This window comes from Mobula hypostoma, chromosome 12 (assembly GCF_963921235.1).
Source record: "Mobula hypostoma chromosome 12, sMobHyp1.1, whole genome shotgun sequence".
Classification (NCBI taxonomy): Eukaryota; Metazoa; Chordata; class Chondrichthyes; order Myliobatiformes; family Myliobatidae; genus Mobula; species Mobula hypostoma.
Genome location: NC_086108.1, coordinates 29,616,392 through 29,639,332, shown reverse-complemented (window position 1 = coordinate 29,639,332; position 22,941 = coordinate 29,616,392). Strand labels below are relative to the sequence as shown.

The 22,941-nt window shown below is 41.6% G+C and overlaps 1 protein-coding gene across 1 annotated transcript in view; it reads right to left on the bottom strand.

Annotated features, from left to right (window-relative positions):
• LOC134354671 (procollagen galactosyltransferase 2-like) overlaps positions 1-22,941 on the bottom strand; it is a 191,546-nt gene that overhangs the window by 19,355 nt on the left and 149,250 nt on the right. Inside the window, exons 6-8 of the mRNA XM_063063769.1 lie at positions 15,393-15,512; positions 7,963-8,039; positions 1,293-1,399 (exon numbers count right to left, since the gene is read on the bottom strand). Of these exons, the coding sequence (XP_062919839.1) occupies positions 1,293-1,399; positions 7,963-8,039; positions 15,393-15,512 (304 nt within the window). The remainder of the gene's footprint in view (positions 1-1,292; positions 1,400-7,962; positions 8,040-15,392; positions 15,513-22,941) is intronic.

Genomic DNA, 22,941 nt, shown 5'->3' with positions numbered 1-22,941 from the left:
GGCGATCATGGTGACCTTGAATGTTCTTGGCAAATTTTTCTACAAAAGTGGTTTGCCATTGCTTTCTCCTGGGCAGTGTCTTTACAAGGCAGGTGACCTCAGCCATCATCAATACTCTGCAGAGATTGTCTGCCTGGAGTCAGTGATCACATAACCAGGACTTGAGATGGGCATCAGCTGCTCATACGACTATCCGCCACCTGCTCTCATGGCTTCACATGACCCTGATCCAGGGGGCTAAGCAGGTGCTACACCTTGCCCGAGGGTGATGTGCAGGCTGGTGGAGGGAAGGAGCATCTTACACCGCCTTTGGAACTTGCAATAGCCAATTAATCTGACAATAGCATGGCTTAGGGGTGTGGGAGAAAATCAGAGCACCCAGAGGGATCCCACATAGTCATAGGAAGAACATGAAAACTCCACACAGAGAGCTCCAGAGGTCAGAATTGAATACAGGTTTCTGGTCCTGTAAGATAGCAGCCACTAGGCCACTTAACTCATATTTCTGAATGCCTCAGGACCCCTTATGGGAAGACACATGTTCCTTGAAAACTGGGAGTGAAATGGGTGATGTGAGTTTTGGAACCAAGCTTTCTGAACATCCATGCAGCTTTTAACAGTGGTTCTTCTGAACATTTACTTTCTGTCTGTGTCCTATCCCCTGGCTAACAGGTTGAAGGCCCTTTGGTTAGAAGACAACCTACTGGAATAGCCAGGTCTAGTGGGAGATAATGTGGATGGTATCCTCTTTGCCGAGGCTCCACTGGTGATCGTTAAGGGTCAGTGATGATGGTTGAGGGGAATGGAAGCTGCTTTGATGTTGATCTGGACCAAAAGCCAGTGGTCTGGAGGTGGAGATTGTGATGGGAGATGTAGGACAAATGGAAGACAAATGATAGTTCAGGGGATTCTATTGGTAATGGCAAAGGTGATGAGCAGTTGTTGGCTGATGTTCACCAAAGGAGGGTGGTCAATAAGTGTTGGTGGGGGGTGGGGATGGCATTCAAGTGGTGGTCAAGATGAGGGCTAGGAAGGTTAAAGGTTCTAAAGTTGATTGGAGAGTAGGCTGAATATGTTTTGGTGTGCAAGTGTCAAAAGGTATCACAAGGAGGCCCAGTGGTGGTTGGAAAGACACTAAAAATGGTTGGGAGACTTAAGGGGTGCCAGTTTATGGATAGTCAAGGATTTGGGGGGAAACAGACATATTCAGTGGGTGTAGATCATCCTGCCTAACAAGCAATGCAGCAAAGCCACTTTCCACACAGTTTAATTACATCAGGATGAGTACTTACTTCCCGTCCACTGCATCGACTAACTTGGTATCAATGTCCTGTTCATAGAGTGTCCGTAGCATTCGGTCCCTCCTGTCCTTTCTGCGCTTGAGATTTATCATGAAGATCTAAGCACAAGTTTACATTATATAATCAATACAGATGGCCTAGTGACCATTTTACATCATTTTAAAGTTTCTCTCAATATTCTAATAAACTGACAATTTATCAGTGAAGCTATTTTTTGTCTCTGACAAGCCACTCAGAGAATATTTTGCTTTATAAATATGTACATCATCTAATATTTGTAGTGTGTATTTTTAGCTTCATTCTTTTGGAAGGGAATACCTTATGACTAACTCCACAGTTCTAGCAATGACACATCCATTCACGTACAGCAAACACATCTATAAATTCATGTAGATATTTTTTAGGTGTATGTCACAAAATCATGGGCAATATTCAAAGAAGTGTGGCAGATTTCTTCCAGTGTCCTGGCCAATATTTATCTTCCAGCTGGCATCACAGTAACAACAGATCTAGTCATCACCTCTTTCCTGCTTATGAGATCTTCCTGTCCATAAACTTCCTTTTACAAAATAAAAGCCCACTTGGCCCTTTCAGACATTTAACACAACCATGGCTGATCAATCACCTCGGCACCCTATTCCTGCTCTTTCCCAAAGCACCTGATTCCTTTTGAGACAGAAGTCTGTCTACCTTCTTGTTAAACACATTCAGTGACTTGGCCCTGAAGTAGAGAATTTCACTGGTTCACCATTACTTGGGTAATTACATTTCTCCTCACCTTAGTCTGAAATGCGTTGCCTTGCATACTGAGACTGTGACCTCTGTTTCAAGACACTCCTATAGGCAGGAGAAATCATCCCTACATTGTCCATAGAGCCATGTCAAGATGTTGCACATCTCAGTTAGATCTCCTTCTATTCCCCAAAATTCATGACACAGACTTAGTCAATCCAACATCCCCAGAGATGACAGTTCCACTGTCCCAAAAGCTGGATTAATATAATTGATGGTATTAAAGTAATTAGAAACACAGAAAACAGGAGCAAGACTGGGCTATCTGACTCTTGCGACCTGCCCTGGTGTTCAACATAATCATGACTGAGCATCCAAACTCAGCACCCACCTCTAACTTCCCCCCATATTCCTTATTCTCCTTATCCAACAGTCCCATATTTAACTCATTCTTGAATATATTTAACTATTTGGCTTCAGGGGCCTTCAGTGGTAGAGAATTTCTCAGGTTCACTACTTTTTTGGGGGAAGAAATATTTCCTCACCTCAGTTTGAAGTACCTTGTCTGGTACCATAGTGGTGGGACCCCCTAACTCTGGATTCACCCACCACTGGGAACATTACTCCCGCAGCCAGTGAGTTCAGTGCTATTGGAGTATTATACTTTTTAATTAAATCCCCTCTCATTCTTTTAAACTCTAATGAAAGTAAGCTCAGTTTTTCCCAAATCTCTCTTTGTATGTCAGTCCTATGACCCAAGTAATCAGTCTGGTGAACCTTCTCTGTACTCAGCTTCAGTTTCAGTTATGTGGAAAATTTAATGCAAACAAGTATGAGGCGTTGCACTTTGTGAGGACAAACCGGGCTTACACAGTAGGGCACTGTGCAGAGCAGTAAAACAGAGGGATCTGGGAATACAGATCTCTAATTCCTTGGAAGTGACATCACAGGTAAATAAGGCAATAAAGAGATCTTTCAGCACATTGGCAGTCATAAATCAAAGTATTCAGTACAGGAGTTCAGATATTATGTTGAAGTTGTGTAAGACATTGAGGTCTAATTTGGAGTATTATGTGCAGTTCTGGTTACCTACCTACAGGAAATATATTAATATGTTTGAAAGAGTGCAGAGAAAATTTACATGTATGTTACCAGGACTTAATGCCTTGAGTTATAGGGAAAGATTGAATAGGTTAGGAATTCATTCTCTGCAGTGTAGGAGATTAAGGGGAGATTTGATAGAGGTATTCAAAATTATGATGGGTATAGATAGTGTATATGCAAGCAGACTTTTTCCACTGAGGTTGGGTGAAATTAGAACTAGGGGTTAAGGGTGGAAGATGAAATGTTTAAGGGGAACATGAGGGGGTATTTCACTTAGAGGGCAGTGAGAGTGTGGAATGTGCTGCCAATGGAAGTGATAGATGTTGGTTCAATTTCAACATCTCAGAGAAATTTGGATAGGTACATGGACGGGAGGGCTATGGTCTGGGTACAGGTCGATGGGACTGGGTAGAATAATAGTTCTGCATGTAGACAGGCCAAAAGGCCTGTTTCTGTGCTGTAGTGTTCTATGACTGATGGGGCTAAGTAGGTCTGTTCACTCTGGAGTACAGGAGGTTACGAGGTGCCATAATCAAAGTACGTAAAGTTATGAAGGATATATATTGGGTAGACTGCAGGAAGTTTTCCCCATATCAGAGGTGAACAAAAGCAGAGGACGTATTTATGACTCTATGTTTCCATGACTCCTTCTGAGAACATCCTTTTTTGAATATTCTTACACAGAAAATAGACCAATATGGACAGAATACACAAGCTAGAGTTCCACCAGTTGTCTTAACCAACTACTATAAGACATCCTGGATGCTACCTTCAAAGCCTCTTGCTATGAAGACTAACATTCACCTGCATGCTTACTTTTATCAGCAGGTGTACAAGGATTGTGTTGAGGACAACAAAGTGGCTCTAAGACAGAACAATGGCACGTTAGATGAGCCACCACTCAAGGCACCAGAGACCTAGGTTCATTCCTGACCTTGAGTCCTGTCTGTGTGGAATCTGGACATTCTATCTGTGACTACATAGGTTTCCTCTGGTTTCCCCTACAACCCAAAGATGTGAGAGCTGGTAAGTTAGTTGATCAATATCAATTGCCATGGCTGGGAAGGTGTGTGAAAGAATATGATGAAAGTGTGAGAAGAATAAAGATAGGATTAATGGGGGATTGATGTCCATGGGTGTTTGATGATTAACATGCACTGAAGAGCCCGTTTCTTTACTATATCTATGAACCTATGACATGCAGGTCTTCTTCCATCTCTGCCTTTCCTATTTCACACCACTCAAGGTTAGAAGACATTTGAAATCCTTTCACTCAGATCAGAGTGAGGATCTGGAGTTTTCAAATTGAAAGGATGAGATCCCCTCATCAGTTTTAAAAAGTACTTGGGTGTGCACTCGAACAGTGGCCTTAGGACTAAAAGCTGGTGGCTAAATTTAGGTAGATAGTACTTTATCGGCTCACATGGGTATGGTAGGATAGGGTGGGGTGAATGGTCTCATCTGCGATTCCATGGAGGGACATTTTGACAAGTGAAGAGGTGAATTTCAAGAAAGAAAGATTGAAAGACTGCAAGCTGTTTGGAAAATTTCAGAGTTTGGGGTGTATGCTTAGAAAGTGACCTGCTGCTATATAAAGTGTGGCCACATTATTTCCTTCTTGAGTTGCAGAGTGCAGAGGCAAACTCTTCCACTCACCCTATCCATGCCAAGTGAGACCCTATCATTACGAATCCCATTTTCCAGCAATTTATTTGTCGCCTTCCTTGCCTTAGTGATTCAAGTGCTCTTCTAGGTACATCTTAAACATGAAGAGTCTGAAGTGCCTGTCTCCACCACTGGCTCAGGTAAGCTCTGGATGAGAAAGTTCTATCTCATGTCACTTCTAAACCTCTTACTCATTACCCTAAGATGTTGTATAGCCAACACTTCAAATAACAGGGTTATTGTATTGCAATGTCAGCTAACTCGATAAATTATCTTGTTCTGCCCTATTTAAAGTTGCATGCAGAGGGGTGTAGATAATTCATGAACTTGCTAACAGATTTATTATACAGAGTTTTGGGAAACCAACTGAACACACTGTGTTGCTTGCGGCACCTTATAATTTATCTTCCATTATAAAATGCCATGAACCTCATGTTTCCTCTTTGTGCTGCTGACAGAAAGCACTGAGCTGGGGGAGAGGAGGTATGGATTGGAAAGGGAGCGAATAGCTATTTATGTACATTTTCCTGAGCTCAAAGGAGGAAATGATGCTTCCACTTGCTCTAAGATTAACTCTGCTTCTCTTTCCACAGAAGCTGACTGACTGGATGAGTTTTTCCAGCATTCTCTGTCTATATTACAATGGTTTCAGCTTGATCAGGGAAGTTAATATTTTAGATGTGCATTTGAAAAAGATTGAAGAGCATACATTGCCAAAAACACTGGAAAGAAAGAAACAGATTAATATATCAAGTGTAGGATGCTTCCACAGAATCAGCAAAATGACAAAATAAGTGTCACAGAAACAGCTGCATCACTTCATCGAGTCCATGCTGACTCATTGACATTATTTATTTTCTCCCCCCATTTTGTCATTCAGGTCAGAGGAAAAGTTGCTTTGGGTTGCAATTTGCCACAAGTTATCAGGCTGGTTGTAAATCCCTGCTCATTAGAGATAATTTACTGTGGCTAATTAACCTACAGACCATTGGGATGTGGAAGAAACCCAATGGAAATCCACACAAGAGAACATGCAAACAGTTCGTGGGTAGGGCTGGAGGGCAGGATTGTAACTGCATCTTCAGAGCTGTGAGCTATCAGCTCCACTTGTCGCAGTGTTGTGTGTTTTAAATTGTGAAGGTGGAGAGGGACGGACAGGACAGTGGGAATGTGTGTAGTAGGGTGGAGGTTAAGATTGCCTGGGGAACATAATTGTATGAGGTGACATCTCCTATTAGAAAACTGAGGTGACAACACAAGAGATATAGGAGATTTGCCTTACTGCATGTTTCTGACATTCCCTGTTTTGAATTCAGACTTCCAACCACCTCATTGGTGGAAGGCTTCAAGCAAAGACCACAGTGGAAGAAAGCGTCAGATGGAAGGCGAACTCTGGATTGCATTTTAGTCAGAAGTTATCAGGCTGAATGTAAATCCCCATCTGTGGGGAGGAAGAGGTCAGTATTCAGGTCAGAAGAAACACGTATAAAAAAGCACTGATTTGTCTTCCATTTCTTTACGTTTTTGTTTTTAATTTTTTGCTTGTTCTTTGGGTCATTCCTCAGCTGTTATTCAAAGATGTTTCTGTCAGAGATAATTAAATGTTTCATAACTATAGCAAACATGAAACCTTTAACATAAATGGCATGCTGGACTCTCAGACATTCTAATTTTCTGGAAACGATAACATAGGCAGTCCAGGAATAGAAATTGTATCTACAGCCGATGAATTTACAGTGGAGTCAGGGGATGATTCAGAATCAATCTGATTTAACTGCTGTTAAGCAAATGACTCAGCCTGCAACCAGTTATAGCTTATCATTGGAGCAGACGTGATGATGAGATCTATCAAAATTATAGCAATTTTAGCATGTATGTGCACCATCCTTTATTTTCTAGATAATAATAATCCAGGTATTGCTAAAGGAAACGAATTTGAAAAAAAACACAGCTGAGACCAAGCAGGATGAAAAAAAAACAAAATGAAATGGAACTTCTTAAGGAGGTTCATACAATTATTCACAAGTTCATTTTCTCATATTCTAGCCCTTTCTAATTTGACCATTCACCTTTATCCAGTAATTTCTTCTCCTGCTCATGATTTCTAAATTAAGCCAAAAGAAGTCGATCTTTATTACCCACTGATAGATATTAAAATGCACATTAATACAATAAAGTCAATGTTTCAGTGATGGACATCCCTTCACAGAAGGAAAAGCTTGAGAACTGAATACATTATAAATCATTCCACATATCAGTTCTGTCTTTTATGCCATCAGCAGTGGCTGAGCAAGCTTAATCAATGTAATAGGCAGTAAAAGCTGAGGGTCCATTATACCCTGGAATATTAATGTCCATAGAGGATAATGAGTTTGCTAATTTAGTTCTGAACAGAAAGTAGTGCACATTTCACAGATAATATTCTATATAATATACGAGGGGTGATTGATAAGTTCATGGCCTAAGGTAGAAGGAGTCAATTTTAGAAAACCTAGCACATTTATTTTTCCTACATTTACACACTTAGTCCAGCAGTCGTGGAGCATACAGATCCCTTCTTTGTAGAAATCGGTGTCTTGGACCTCCAGAAGCAGCCCACAGCAGGGGTGATTGATAAGTTCGTGGCCTAAGGTAGACGGAGATGAGTTATTAACTTCAAATTTTCTGCATTTTTACTCAAAGAGTTGAACTGCATGTGCATGTAAAGAGAGCTGTATAACTCATCTTCTTCTACCTTGGGCCACAAACTTATCAACCACTCCTGCTGTGGACCACCTGGAGGTCCAAGACACTCTCGTTACATGCACGTGCAGTTCAACTCTTTGAGTGATTATGCAGAAAGTTTGAAGTTAATAACTCATCTCCTTCTACCTTAGGCCACGAACTCATCAGTCAGCCCTGCTGTGGACCACTTCTACAAAGAAGGGATCCGTATGCTCCACGACCGCTGGACTAAGTGTGTACATATAGGAGGGGACTATGTTGAAAAATAAATGTGCTAGGTTTTCTAAAATTGACTCCTTCTACTTTAGGCCATGAGCTTATCAATCACCCCTCATATATTCAAAGTAACAGGTTTCATGCTACTGTTTTCTGAGGTCTTTCATACATCGGAGCTCACTTCTAGCTAGGAGATCAGTAGGGGCTGTCGTTCTCTCACCTCATCAAATACCATTTTGTCTGGGTGCCTAGGAGGCATGGACACATACACAGAAGGCTCCATAGGGGGATGATCAACTGCAAAGCAATGATATAGGTAAGTTATTGTGGTTTGTATCTGGTTCATATCACCAAGCAATTCAGAATAATCCCTTTCCATAGTTGGTGGATCTTTATGGCTTAATTTGAGAGTGTACATTTTAAAAACTCTGTAAATTGTAGCATTTAGAAGTGCGCTCACAGGTAAAAGCAGAATGAGGCATTCCTTAAGGCAGATTCATCATAAGCAAGGGGTAAAAGGTTAATATGAGTAAACAGGAATGTGGAGCTATGGTTACAATCAGATCAAATGTGACCTTATTAACTGTTGAAGCAGGTTGCATTCACTGCTCATGCTCTTAACTTGTCAGTTTACATACATTCCGATTGTTAACCAAAAAATTCCTGTGATACTTCAGTTTCAATCATTACCCATTTCAGAGCCGCAAAGGCAATTGGGGTTCCTAGTTCAGGATTTCCATAAGTTTGAGAATCATGTTCATTATCACTGATGTATGTTGTGAAAAGTGCTTGTGACAGCAGTACAGTGCAAGACATAAATAATTACAATAATTTATAATAAAGAAACAAATAAAGTGCAAAGGAGGAATAGCCAGGTAGTGTTCATGCAGTGGGTTCATGGATTGTTCAGAAATCTGATGGCAGAGGGGAAGAAGCTGTCCTTAAAACATTGAGTATGGATCTTCAAGCTCCTGTACCTTCTCCCTGATGGTAGTAATGAGAAGAAGGCATATCGCAGATGGTGAAGGTTCTTAATGATGCTGCTATCTTGAGACACCGTTGACTCAGCTTGCAGGTTGGGTAGGAAGGAAGGCTAATGCAATGATAGCATTCATTTGAGAGGACCAGAATATATAAAATATATATATAAATATATAAGTCCCTCCGCGACTCCCTTATCTGCACGTCCATCCCCACTGATCTCCCACCCAGCACTTATCCCTGTAAGCGTAAGTGCTACACCTGTCCCTACACCTCATCTCTTGCAACCATTCAGGGCCCCAAACAGTCCTTCCAGGTGAGGCAACACTTCACTTCAGAGTCTGTTGGGGTCATTTATTGCATCCGGTGCTCCCGGTGCAGCCTCCTCTACATCGGTGAAACCCGACGCAGATTAGGGAACCGCTTCGTCGAGCACCTCCGCTCCGTCCGCCACAACAGACAGGATCTCCTGGTAGCCACCCACTTCAACTCTGCTTCCCATTCCCATTCAGATATGTCCATACATGGCCTCCTCTACTGCCATGATGAGGCTAAACTCAGGTTGGAGGAGCAACACCTCATATAACGTCTAGGTAGTCTCCAGCCCCTTGGTATGAACATAGAATTCTCCAACTTCCGGTAATTCCCTCACCCTTCCTTCCTCTATCCCTATTTCACTCTACCCCCTCCCCGAGCTCCCTCATTGTTCCGCCTCCTTCATCTACTACCCATTGTTTTCAGGGCCATGACGTCAATGATTCCCCTCCCCCACCCCTTTGTCTTTCAAATTACTGGTATTTCAACTGAAGCTACAAGCATTCTTCAAATCCTTCCCCATCTTTCATTCTTCAGTCCTGACGAAGGGTTCCGGCCCAAATTGTCGACCTATCGTTTCTAACTGATGCTGCCCGACCTGCTGAGTTCATCCAGCGTACTGAAAGTGTTGCTTTGATCACAGCATCTGCAGATAATTTTGTGTTTACCAGAATATATAAATAAGAACATACTGCTGAGGCTTTATAAGGAATTGGTTAGAATGCATTTGGAATATTGTTAGCAATTTTGGGCCCATATATAGTATATGGAAAGATGTGCTGGTCTTGGAGAGAGTTCACAGGAGGTTCATAAGAATGATCCCAGGAACAAAAGGGTTAATTTATGAGGCTCATTTGATGTCTCTGGGCCTGTACTCAAGAGTTCAAACAATGAGGGGCAATTTCATTGAAACCTATAGAATGCTGAAAGGTCTGGATAGCATGGATATGGAGGGGCTATTTCCATTAGTACAGGGTCTAGGATCTAAGGGCACGGACTCAGGATAAAAGGGATGTCCCTTTTAAGCTAAGATGAAAAGGAATTTCTTCAGCCTATAGTTGATGAATATGTGGAATTCATTGCTACAGACAGCAGTGGAGGCCAAGTTATTGAATGTATTTAAGGCAGAGATTGATAGATTCTTGACTGATGACTGGGATAAGGGGTACAGGGAGAAGACAGGAGAATAAGGCTGATAAAAGGTCAGCCATGATTGAATGGTGGAACCGATTGGCCTAATTCTGATGGGCTGAATGGCCTAATTCTGCACCCGATATCTGATGGTCTTATAATCTTAGATGTTATGTACCCCACTGCCATACTCAGCCAACCACAAAGACCATTTTATGCTTGAAGATGTTTCCGCGGTCAAGTGCCAAACAACAGATCAAAACCCAGAGTCACAAATCACATTGGCCATTTTGGGCAAGGCATTAGAGGGAAACCTAGGGGACTTCTTCTAGAGCAACTCTACCTGATCAGGTTGCCAATTGCTGCTGTGCAACAGTACAAAAGGCTCCTTAATCTAGCCCAAAGCATGTTCACAAATGTATGTGTAACACTGTAAAATGCTTTCACCTCTTAATTGACAGCAACTGCTAAGCTGCGCTAAAAGGAAGAAGTGAAAGCACAAATCCTCTGGTTGCAATAGAAGATCACTCTGTTTTGAATTATATACCTTCTTCCTCCAGGTCAAGGTGAAAAAGAACTCGGCACCTTCCTCTATTTTCAGCCCAAGCAAATTCCTCCATGAATCCCAAACAGTCAGACTTAAAGCAGACCGTCACAGGTCCCTCAGTAATACGGGGCACCATTAAGAAGGCAACTCGTGCAAGCAGCTCTGATGGAAGTCATCAAATATTCCCGCTAAGACTGCTACAGCTGAAATCCATGGCTACAGCCATGGACAAGGACAATACAGTAAGTGATATAATTTTATGGTGATTAAAAAATCTATCGCTACTCAAAGTCCACGAATCTCAGATGGATGTCTCTGGTCGCTGTTGCAGTTCCCCCTTAAGACAGCGGAAGAGAGGACAGTGCGTTGGTTTAAAAGGTTGTTTAGGAAGGCGAAGCTTTATGATTACCTCCTTGTGGTGCACAAATTTGGTGGTTCTGTCCCAGTCCTGCTCACCCGACCTGGAACATTTAGTGATCAAGTGTCAGCCATTTTATTTGCCATGGGAGTTTTCAGCCATCATCTTGATAGTAGTGTACATCCCACCTGAGGCCTGTGTCAAACAGGCTCTAGATCAGGGGTAGGCAACCTACGCCCGTGGGCCAGATCTGATCCGCGAAGGTAATTTGACCGGCCCGTGAGCAAATATTGGGATACTATGCTTATCCAGCCCTTGAGTGATTTTTCCTTATTCTGAGTGTTTCACACAACCACACTGATGGACATGCATGGCGTCTTGTTACACTGGCCCCAGGTTCCGTTTTGTTCCAAATCAAACACTGGTATATACGAATGACGGGAAGGCAGACTACCTTATTAATATGTATCAGATACCCTCCATGCACGCGCAGGTTTTCAGATGGGATGGTTCAAATTTGTAAACAGAAACAGCTTCACTGTGTTTTAACAAGAAATCCACGCTAAATATCCAGATATTTACATGTGCTACGATACTTGTTGAAAACTCATGTTTCAAAGTAAATCGAAGAGAAATATTCCAATGGCAATGAATGCAAAACGCAGGAAGGTGGACACTGAGTGCCGAAATTTCCAAGCCACTTGGACACTAGATTACTTCTTAATCGAGCAAGCTGGGAAACCAGTTTGTCTCATTTGCCTAGAAAATGTTGTTGTGAAGAAGGTGGCAAATATCAGGCGACATTATGAGACCCGCCATAGTGGAAAGAAAGCTGCAATTGTGGGAGTACCAGCTTCAAAAAGGAAATTGTGCACATTTTCCCACTTTTCAAAAAAGTAAAGCACAAGATCCAGGCATTTTTGTGAATATGGTCCAAGAATTGAGAAAAGAATTTTCATCTCGTTTTGCTGATTTCGCTTGCATGCAAATGAGTTCAAGCTGTTTGCTGCTCCATTTGATATGGAAGTGGACACGGCATCAGAAAGTTTTCAAATGGAATTGATTGAGATGCAGTGTGACGACATATTGAGATCGAAATTTCAACTCTTGACTTCTATAGAAAATATGTTCATCCAAGTAGGAAGTAGCCTAACTTAGTGGACCATGCAAAAGAGATGGCATCATTGTTTGGCAGCACTTATCTGTGTGAGCAATTATTTTCTAAAATGAAGCACACCAAGAACCATTTGAGAGCAAGATTGACTGATGCCCATCTGGATAATGTCTTGCTCTTGGCATCAACAAGTCGGACACCCAATATTGAGAAGCTTTCAAGCAACAAACTGCATCAAATTTCACATTGATTTATCGACTGTTTGCATTAAAATTTTCTTTTTTATTATACTTAATTTACCACCATTCAATGCATCACGTTCATAAGTTTTATGTTTAAAGATTCTTTGTGTCCTTTTAATAGATTCAAAAGATGCCTTGATTGAAATTAGTTGCAACTAAACTGAGTTCTTGATTGCCAATTGGCATCCTTGGTTAAGCACAAATGATTTTCTAGCATGTGTTATTCATTAATTTGAGGCAAAACATAACTAGATGTATTTAAATGGATAATTCCATATTTCAAGTTTTTTATGGCATTTATCTGGCCTACCAGCTGCTCATTAATATGTGATCTGGCCCACAGAGGCAAAAAGGTTGCTGACCCCTGCTCTAGACAATCTGAGCAATGTAATAGGCCTGAAACAGTGCACTTTGATGCCTTCCCCATCATTTTGGGGGAGATTAACCAAGCCAACTTGAAAAAGTCTCTAAGTAATTATTACCAACATATCACTTGTGGAACCAGGGGAGCCAGCACACTGGACCGCTATTAGAGTACCATCAAGGATGCTTACCATACCATCACACACCCACACTGAGGAAAGTCTGATCACCTCTACTCCCTGATTATAGGCAGAGACTGAAGACCACAGCACCAGCAGTGAGGACCAAGAAGGCACGGACAAGGGAGGTGCAGGAGCACTTACAGGACTGCTTTGAGTCTTTGGACTGGATTGTATTCAGGGATTCATCTTCGAGGCTGAAAGAGTACACCACAGTTGCCACTTACTTCATTAAAGCCTGTGCGGATGAGTGTGTGTCCACTCGCACATACTCTACATACCCAAACCAAAAGCCGTGGATGAACCAGGAAATTCATAGTTTGCTGAGGGCTAGATCTGTGGCATTGAAGTCTGGTGATCCAGGACTATACAAGAAGGTCAGGTACGACTTATGGAGGGCTATCTCACGAGCAAAAGATGCGAACTCATTGGCTCCTCATGTGGCCTTGGATCACCTGGACAACACTGATGCTTATGTCAGAATGCTGTTTATTGACTACAGCTCAGTGTTTAATACAATCATTCCTATAGGTCTGATCAAAAAGCTGCAAACACAGGGCCTGTGTACCTCCCTCTGCAACTAGATCCTCGATTTCCTTATGGAAGACCACAGTCTGTGCAGATTGAAAATAACATCTCTACCTCACCGATAATAAACACTGGTGCACCTCAGGGGTGTGTGCTTAGCCCACTGCTCTACTCTCTCCACACCCATGACTGTGTGGCTCGGCACAGCCCAAATGCCATCCGTACATTTTCTGATGACGCAACTATTGATGGCAGAATTTCAGATGGTTACAAGAAGGCATACAGGAGCGAGATATACCAGCTAGTTGAGTGGTGTTGCAGCGACAATATTGGACTCTACATCAGTAAGACCAAAGAACTGATTGTGGACTTCAGAAAGGGTAAGATGAAGGAACACACAGCAGTTCTCATAGAGGATCAGCAGTAGAAAGAGTGAGGAGCTTCAAATTTGTAGGTGTCAAACATCTCTAAGGACCCATTCTGGGCCCAGCATATTGATGCAATTACAAAGAAGGCATTACAGTGGTTATATTTCATTAGGATTGTCACCAAAGACACTCACAAATTTCTACACATGTACCAGGAGAGCATTCTAACTGGCTGAATCATCATCTGATATGGGAAGGTGGGGGAGGGGGGTCACTGCATAGGATCGAAATAAGCTGCATAAAGTTGTAAACTCAATCACCTCCATCATGGGCACTGGCCTCCACAGCACCCGGCACATCTTCAAGGAGCACAGCCTCAAAAAGTAGGCATCCATCATTAAGGACCCTATCACCCAGGACATGTCCTCTTCCCATTGCTATTATCAGGGAGGAAGTACAGGAGTCTAAAGGCACACACTGTACAATTCAGGAAGCAGCTTCTTCTCCTCCACCATCAGATTTCTGAATGGACATCGAACTCATGAACACTAGCTCACTACATTTTTCTTTACACTACTTAATTTAATTTTTAAAATATATATCAGAAAAGTCTGAAAGCCACAACATTGAGGATTTGCCTGACATTTAAACCCCAGTGTTGTCCTGAGATGCAAAAGGAAAACTCATCAAATGATTGATGTGTTTGGCTGCATGAAGCAATGATTATAGATCGGGATAATCGTCCTTGATGAACTGACACAGAAGTAAATTGTTGGCAGTTTCCTTTCAATTTTTGCCTTTAAGACATGAGCACTGATTCTTTCTTTACCCTGAAGCGTTGCATAAACCTCCAGCTGCCTTGCTCCCAGCTGCTTTTCAATCAGTTCTTGGTCATATGGACACAATTCCCTCAGGGGATTGCTGGCAGGGGAGTAGGGCCTTCTGTGCTTACTTTACAGCCACAGCCTAAACTCCTGGGCAGTTCAAGCTATTTATTGCCTTTGAACCAAACTAATGCAGGCTTAAGAAACTCAGTGGTATTGTAAATAGAGCACCCATAATTGTTAGTTTGCCGTCACCCTCTACCATAGTTATATACACTCCAAATTTCCTGCTGCTATGAAATTCCATACTATAGAGCCTAAAGAGACTTGCCCCCAGTACTCTGACAGGTCTCCCAGTGATTGATGGCCTGATGGCCTCTTTAGGTAGCACAGGTGCTGGCCTGGAACATCTTGCCTGATCCTGCTCTCCCATGCATAACCCGCGCTGGGTGTTAATTGCATATAAACAAATCAATTTCACAGGCCAGGTATCAGCTACGGGTAATATGAAAATTGACCACACCTGCATATACTTCCAACACATACATGTTACCCACATGGTATATACATACAAACAACGTGATCTCCACACATTGTAAGATTCCAGCAACTATTAACCTTATGCTACAATTTGGTGCTTAAAAAGAGTGTTTGAACTTTCAGGTCTCACATCTTCTTTGCTAATTCTTGGTAAACTCACTCATTCTCTCAAGCAGAATGTGGACAAAGGTTTCGACATCCTCTTCCAAGTATTGCTGGGCCTTCAGGGGCACTGGCAGGTAGCCATAGAGTTCTCTGTTGCATATGTGCATCTGGATGCCTAAAGCAGGAGAAAACAATTATAATAGTTCACTAGGAGCATTGTTTTTCAAGCATGATCTTATTCCCAGGCAATGGTTGACTATGGCCACAATTAGCTATCATTGTTGTTGGAATGGGGATAGGTTTCTCTATTAACCCTTATAAAACTTATAAGGCATTGGTGCTTGCAATACCAATACAAAAGAGGGGTCCTTTTACGATAAAGGAACAATTATCTATCTTTCTATTCATTGATCCCCTTGTAGCTTAGACAGTATGGAAGTAGCTTCACTGATGCAGAACTGACAGGAAGGGTACTTAATGAAGAAGTTGTTAAATAATTCATAGGATAAAACTATGATAGATTTTGGTAGAATGCAGTAAACATATCGCTTTAGCAGAAACCACAATAATCAATTGATTTTTAGAAAAATAGGAATGCTTTTGCTCACAACATAGATCACAGTTTTTGCATGATAAACAAATTAATAAAACCTTTCATGACTGTAATGCCTTCCATGATTTCTGTATGCCTCTAAGCACTTTACCACAGATTGGTTCTGCTTGAAGCATTGTTTCAGTGGTGAAAGAGACGAAGCTCATTTCTGCACAGCAACCTCCTGCAACAGTGGGTTACTGGTAAGACAACGTTACTTTAGTTAGTGTTTGAAGGGTGATTCCGACTGGACATAAGAATCTGCTGCATCTCCAGAATCGGAATCAGATTTATTATCACCAGCATCTGTCATCCAACAGATGAATCTACCTTTTGATTGGGTTTGTTTTGCCGCCATGCTGCGGCCAGTCGGATAGTGATATGGCATGAGCCTTAGCGATATTTGTAATGACCATCCAACACCTGCTGTCTACCTCACACTCAGTAATGCCTCCAAATATCTGGGGTCTCTTTCCCACCCACGTGGCAGATACCATTGATGAATGGAGGCATTTTAGCTTATTCTCTCAGACACATGATTTCAATAGGATGCATTAGTTTTATTCTTTAATTTATCAACCCAGAGTCTGATAGAGTATGAGTAATGTTTTGAATATTCTGTACAAAAGTGCTTAACAATTGTCAGAGTGAAGGTAGAGAGTTAAAACTATTTGGTCTACTAATTCCCACCTGGAACTGAACCAACGGCATTAAGGAGACATTAACCCCCTTAACAGGTGGGATAGGATCAGTTCGGAGGTTAAAGCATGGCATCAGTTCATCTACTTTCAGGTGTAATCTAGGTGGAGTATGGGCAGAAGCCACTTAAAAGGAAGGTTGCCATTTTAACCTATGTAGCAGATTTATTCCTGGACGTGTCAGGCCTCAGGAAAGGTAGCAACTGAAGAGAGACAGAACTGTTGCCCCACCCCCCGGGAGTGACGACAGCCGTGTATCCACACTGTACCAGAATACCGCTGTGGATGCCTCCCCAAACAGTCCTGCCACAAGACTCATTCTGTTATATTACAGGGCCCAGATTTTTGCATGAGAAAATTTTCCTGCTTTCAGATCTGGTCAGTACAGAAACTGTCTGTGATTAAACCCAGAGTCATAGAGTGCTACAGCACGGAAACAGGCCCCTTAGCTCACTCACCATGCCAACCACAGCATCCTCCCTCCTAGACCCGGTTGCCATGTGCAGCCCATAATCCTCTCAGACTCTCCCCTCCATGTACCTATCCAAACGTCTCTACGTGTTGTAGTCGTAAACCTCCATGTGTTACCACCCATTTAGATTCAGCACGGTTGTCTTCCCATCCACAGAAACTGTCACATGGATGGGAAAGAATTTGGAGTGCTCACTGCTGAGTGTGAGGTCGTTAGTAAGTATTGAAAGGCCATCACAAATAACAAGGTGGCTCTTAAATGCTGCAAATGCTGCCTACATGCCCCAAGGGGACAGACAATTAGGGTCCTTCTTTCAGTGTATCACAGCTGTTGCACAACTGGATATCAGCCAGTTGTTCAAGACCTGCTCCTGGGACAGCCCCGTGTTTTGTGAGCAGATCTTACACAGATCAGCAGTGCCATTTAATGAAAATGGTGTTGATCCTGTTAGTGTGTTGATATAAAAAAATATATTTCTCCATGCCAGATTCCTGTTTAAGATGTCTTCCTGGATAATTGTAAAGTGTGAAGAGCTACTTTGGCTTAATCTGTCATATTTCCTACACATCCCAAAGTCCTCGTATCTATAATATTTCCTTAACTAGTCAAAAGGATCAGCCTTGCAAAGGACGCATTAACTCCTGCATAACACATCAGGCAATTTTCCATTCTCTTCCTGTCAGTCTGGTCAGGACAGGCAAATCCATAGCACTAGTGAAGCAAGATTGATTCCCACACCAGGGTGGACTATCAAAATACAATTCTTGCAAAAATAACCACTGCTACGAAATACGCATCAGGATGGATAAACAGATAAAATGCATAATAACTCGTGCTTTCAGGTTGCTGGATCTGAACTGGGAGTATCATATGTCATAATGTTCAATTAAATTGACTGCAATTGAATTAAATTTCAGGTAAGGTGTACACTGAGCAACCAATAGGATAATGCCCATTAGAACAGAGATGAGAAGGAATTTCTTTAGCTTTAGGGTGGTGAACGTGTGTAATTCATTGCCACGGGTGGCTGTGGAGGACAGGTCATTGGGTGTATTTAAGACAGAGGTAGATAGGTTGATTAGTCGGAGCAGGAAACATTACAGGAGAAAAGCAGGAGAATGAGGTTGAGAAGGAAATGGATCAGCCATGATGAAATGTTGGAGCAGACTCGATGGGCCAAATATTCTAATTCTGTTCCTTTGTCTTGTAAGCCACCGCAAACGGCATTTTCTCCCCCACCATGTTTTGTCTTTAGGAATGATATGCCAAGATTCATTGAAATAGCTTTAAACAAACAATATGTAACCCCTTTCATTTTACCCAACTTCACTTAAGTGTATTCAAATCAGAAACCAGCCCCAACAATAATGAGAAAGTTGTAGTGACTGCAATGCTGCATAGAAAAGATTAAAAGTCTCTGATGTCTTCCAGTTGGAAATAATGTGTTAGATTTTCCAATTACAGATATATTTCATATTTCTGGTGACATTATATGGTTTAACTCATGATTCAACTTATGTTCTTTTAGTAACTGCTTTCACTGCCGGTAAATACCATTTTTCTGATTTTAAAGCAGATGAAAGATTTCTGATTTAATTGACCATGCTGAGAATAATGTTTCAAACGGCTATTTATATCTCTATGTCTTTGCAGGCATGATTATTTAAAACTATGGACTACAAGAGTTCTTAGTGGGAGTCTTCCCAGGGAAAGAAAGACAGTAAATTACAATATTCTTCTGGGAAGATCCATTTCATAGGGAAAGGTTTTGGACATTCCTTCCAATATAGAAAACATAGAAAATAGGTGCAGGAGTAGGCCATTCGGAGCCTGCACCGCCATTTATTATGATCATGGCTGATCATCCAACTCAGAACCCCGCCCCAGCCTTCCCTCTATACCCCCTGACCCCCGTAGCCACAAGGGCCATATCTAACTCCCTCTTAAGTATAGCCAATGAACTGGCCTCAACTGTTTCCTGTGGCAGAGAATTCCACAGATTCACCACTCTCTGTGTGAAGAAGTTTTTCCTAATCTCGGTCCTAAAAGGCTTCCCCTCTATCCTCAAACTGTGGCCCCTCGTTCTGGACTTCCCCAACATCGGGAACAATCCCCCTGCATCTAGCCTGTCCAATCTCTTTAGGATCCTATACGTTTCAATCAGATCCCCCCTCAATCTTCTAAATTCCAATGAGTACAAGCCCAGTTCATCCATCTTTCTTCATATGGAAGTCCTGCCATCCCAGGAATCAATCTGGTGAACCTTCTTTGTACTCCCTCTATGGCAAAGATGTCTTTCCTCAGATTAGGGGACCAAAACTGCACACAATACTCCAGGTGTGGTCTCACCAAGGCCTTATACAACTGCAGTAGTACCTCCCCGCTCCTGTACTCGAATCCTCTCGCTATAAATGCCAGCATACCATTCACCTTTTTCACCGCCTGCTGTACCTGCATGTCCACTTTCAATGACTGGTGTATAATGACACCCAGGTCTCGTTGCACCTCCCCTTTTCCTAATCGGCCACCATTCAGATAATAATCTGTTTTCCTATTTTTGCCACCAAAGTGGATAACTTCACATTTATCCACATTAAATTGCATCTGCCATGAATTTGCCCACTCACCCAACCTATTCAAGTCACCCTGCATCCTCTTAGCATCCTCCTCACAGCTAACACTGCCACCCAGCTTCGTGTCATCCGCAAACTTGGAGATGCTGCATTTAATTCCCTCATCCAAGTCATTAATATATATTGTAAACAACTGGGGTCCCAGCACTGAGCCTTGCGGTACCCCACTAGTCACCGCCTGCCATTCTGAAAAGGTCCCATTTATTCCCACTCTTTGCTTCCTGTCTGCTAACCAATTCTCCACCCACACCAATACCTTACCCCCAATACTGTGTGCTTTAAATTTGCACACTAATCTCCTGTGTGGGACCTTGTTAAAAGCCTTTTGAAAATCCAAATATACCACATCCACTGGTTCTCCCCTATCCACTCTACTAGTTACATCCTCAAAAAATTCTATGAGATTCGTCAGACATGATTTTCCTTTCACAAATCCATGCTGACTTTGTCCGATGATTTCACTGCTTTCCAAATGTGCTGTTATCACATCCTTGATAACTGACTCCAGCAGTTTCCCCACCACCGACGTTAGGCTAACTGGTCTATAATTCCCCGGTTTCTCTCTCCCTCCTTTTTTAAAAAGTGGGGTTACATTAGCCACCCTCCAATCCTCAGGAACTAGTCCAGAATCTAACGAGTTTTGAAAAATTATCACTAATGCATCCACTATTTCTTGGGCTACTTCCTTAAGCACTCTAGGATGCAGACCATCCTATATGTAGCACACAGTGCTTCACTGTGAAGGGGGTACTTCCAGCATTCTCAGCTAACTAATTCCATTGACGTCCCATGTGGAAAGTTTTCAATGCTTTGTTTCAAATCACCAGTTCAAATAAGTTTTAAAATAACAAAGAAATGTAAGAAAATACAGCAGGGTATTTAGTTAATGTAATGCTTAAATGGCTGGATTCCTTATATCATTTCCAGATCCAATAGGTTTCCATATTCTAGATATTTTTCCTTTCTCTATATCCATTCTCTCAAGCAAAGTTTTTCAATGATGGAACAATGACAGACCAATACCTGTGTCAGGAATTCATATTTAATACAAAAAAATTGGAATGACTTTCAAATGCTAAACAGTGGTCTGAGGAAAAATCGACCTCAGTAGCATGGTAGTGTAGTGGTTAGCATAACACTTTACAGTAGAAGCAACCTGGGTTTGATTCCCACTGGCGTCTGCAAAGAATTTGTTCTCCCTGTGACTGCATGGGTTTCCTCCCACAGCGCAAAGACATACCAGTTGGTAGGTTAATTGGACATTGTAAATTGTCCCATGATTAGGCTAGGGTTCAACTGGGGGTTGCTAGGCGGCACAAATTGAAAGGCTGGAAGGGCCTAGTCAATAAATAAAACTGGAAGTAGAAGTACACTTTTGGAACTTTGTTCTTCACCACTGGGTTTTCCTCTTGATATGTTATGACTGTTGTAGAGATATCGATAGAAATTTTTATTACCATGTTTGGTTATCAGCTTCAGTACCATTGTATCCCGTAGGTTCTGACATAGTAAGAAGCAAACAGACCATGTTCCATATTGTATCTTTTCTGGGTCATAATCAAGTTCAGCAATATCATCTAACGGCTGAATGGTGCTTGGTTTTAAATTATTTGAAAAGCATATTTTGGAATTACCAGCATCAAGCTGGAAGAAAATGCAAATTTTATCATCTGCAGATTGCTGCGTGCTGCACAATAAATATCTTTCACCTAATGTCAGAGGCTGAAAAATGCAGCAAAGCATTACAGTATAATAAATGACCACGCTGCCATATTAACTTAATTGTTGCTATGCTGGAGATGGGACTGAGGTTGCTATGCTGGAAATAGGATTTAAATGCGAGTTCATAAAAGGACATTTTAGGTAAGTAAATTTGCCACTGTAAATTGCTCTTTCTGTGTGCAGGTGTGTGTAGTTTATGAGGAAGAATTGAAGGAAATGTGTGGAAAACGCTGCAGGAAAAATTAATGGAGGAAATAAGATTGCTCTGTGAGAAAGCATAGACTGAAAGAGCCTCCTGCAAGGAGATAAGGAAATTGTTACTGCTAGTATGGATAAACAGGTTTTTTTTTAAGGAATACTAAATTGATACCAATGGGATCAGATTTTTTTTGCCAAAATGCATTTAATTACGTTTGGGCTAAATTGATTACTAATTGATACTATGTGATGAAAGTCATACAATAAGGAAACAAGCACTTTGGCCCATTAAATCCAGACTGACTATCAAGCACCCAATTACATGAGTCCTATTTTGCTCTCCCCACCTTCCTGTCGATTTATCCCTGGTCTCTATTAATTAGGGGCCAGTTAATCTACCATAGGTCATTTAGAACCTTTCTATGTGCCAGCACAGTACCACATACCTAAATGTTGTCAGGTTTCAGTTTGTACCGCTACCAACCACGAGTGTTCTTTGATCCAGCGAGTGGCTGTGTTACACTACTGAAGGGACTTTCAAACAGGCATTTACTAAGCTGCAAACGCACATCTTTATTTGTTCTTTCATGTGATGCTCTCTGTGAATAAAATCTTTAAAGCACAAGTGGCTACTGTGCAACTGAGTGGTAGAATCTGGAGATATTTTACAATAATGTAGGGGAAATATATCACGAAGATTAACCTAGGATTGGTGTTGATGGGTGGATAATGACTGGATGTGCTTTCAAGCTGTATTTCTATGACTAAGTGCCAGCAATGCATTTTCCACCTTTTACATTATTGCCAATTTTCATCATGGTAAAGGTGATATCATTAAAATATACACAGTTCTCTTGGGCCTTACAGGGTAGATGTTTCTCCTGGCTGAGGAGTTTAGAACATAGGTTTCTAAATAAAAATGTGGCCATTTACGTCTGAGCTGAGAAGAGATTTCTTCACCAAAACCATCACCATACTTTGGCATTCTCCCTCAAGTGGTGTGCGGAAGCTCATTTGTTAAGTGTATACAAAACACAGGTCATCACATTGTTGGAATATTAAGTTATTCAAGAAATATCAATTTGGTGCATGTAAATTAAAAATATGAAGTGGCATTGAGATAAAATATCAACCACTCGAGATATGATTGACTGAATGATCTATTTGCTACTATTTCTCATGTTCCTAATTTCATATAAACAATCTTAGTGTTGTGGCAGGAGCAGAAACTTGAATTGAGAGATTTAATCATGGGATAAGTGATAAATACAGTATTTCACTCAAAACAG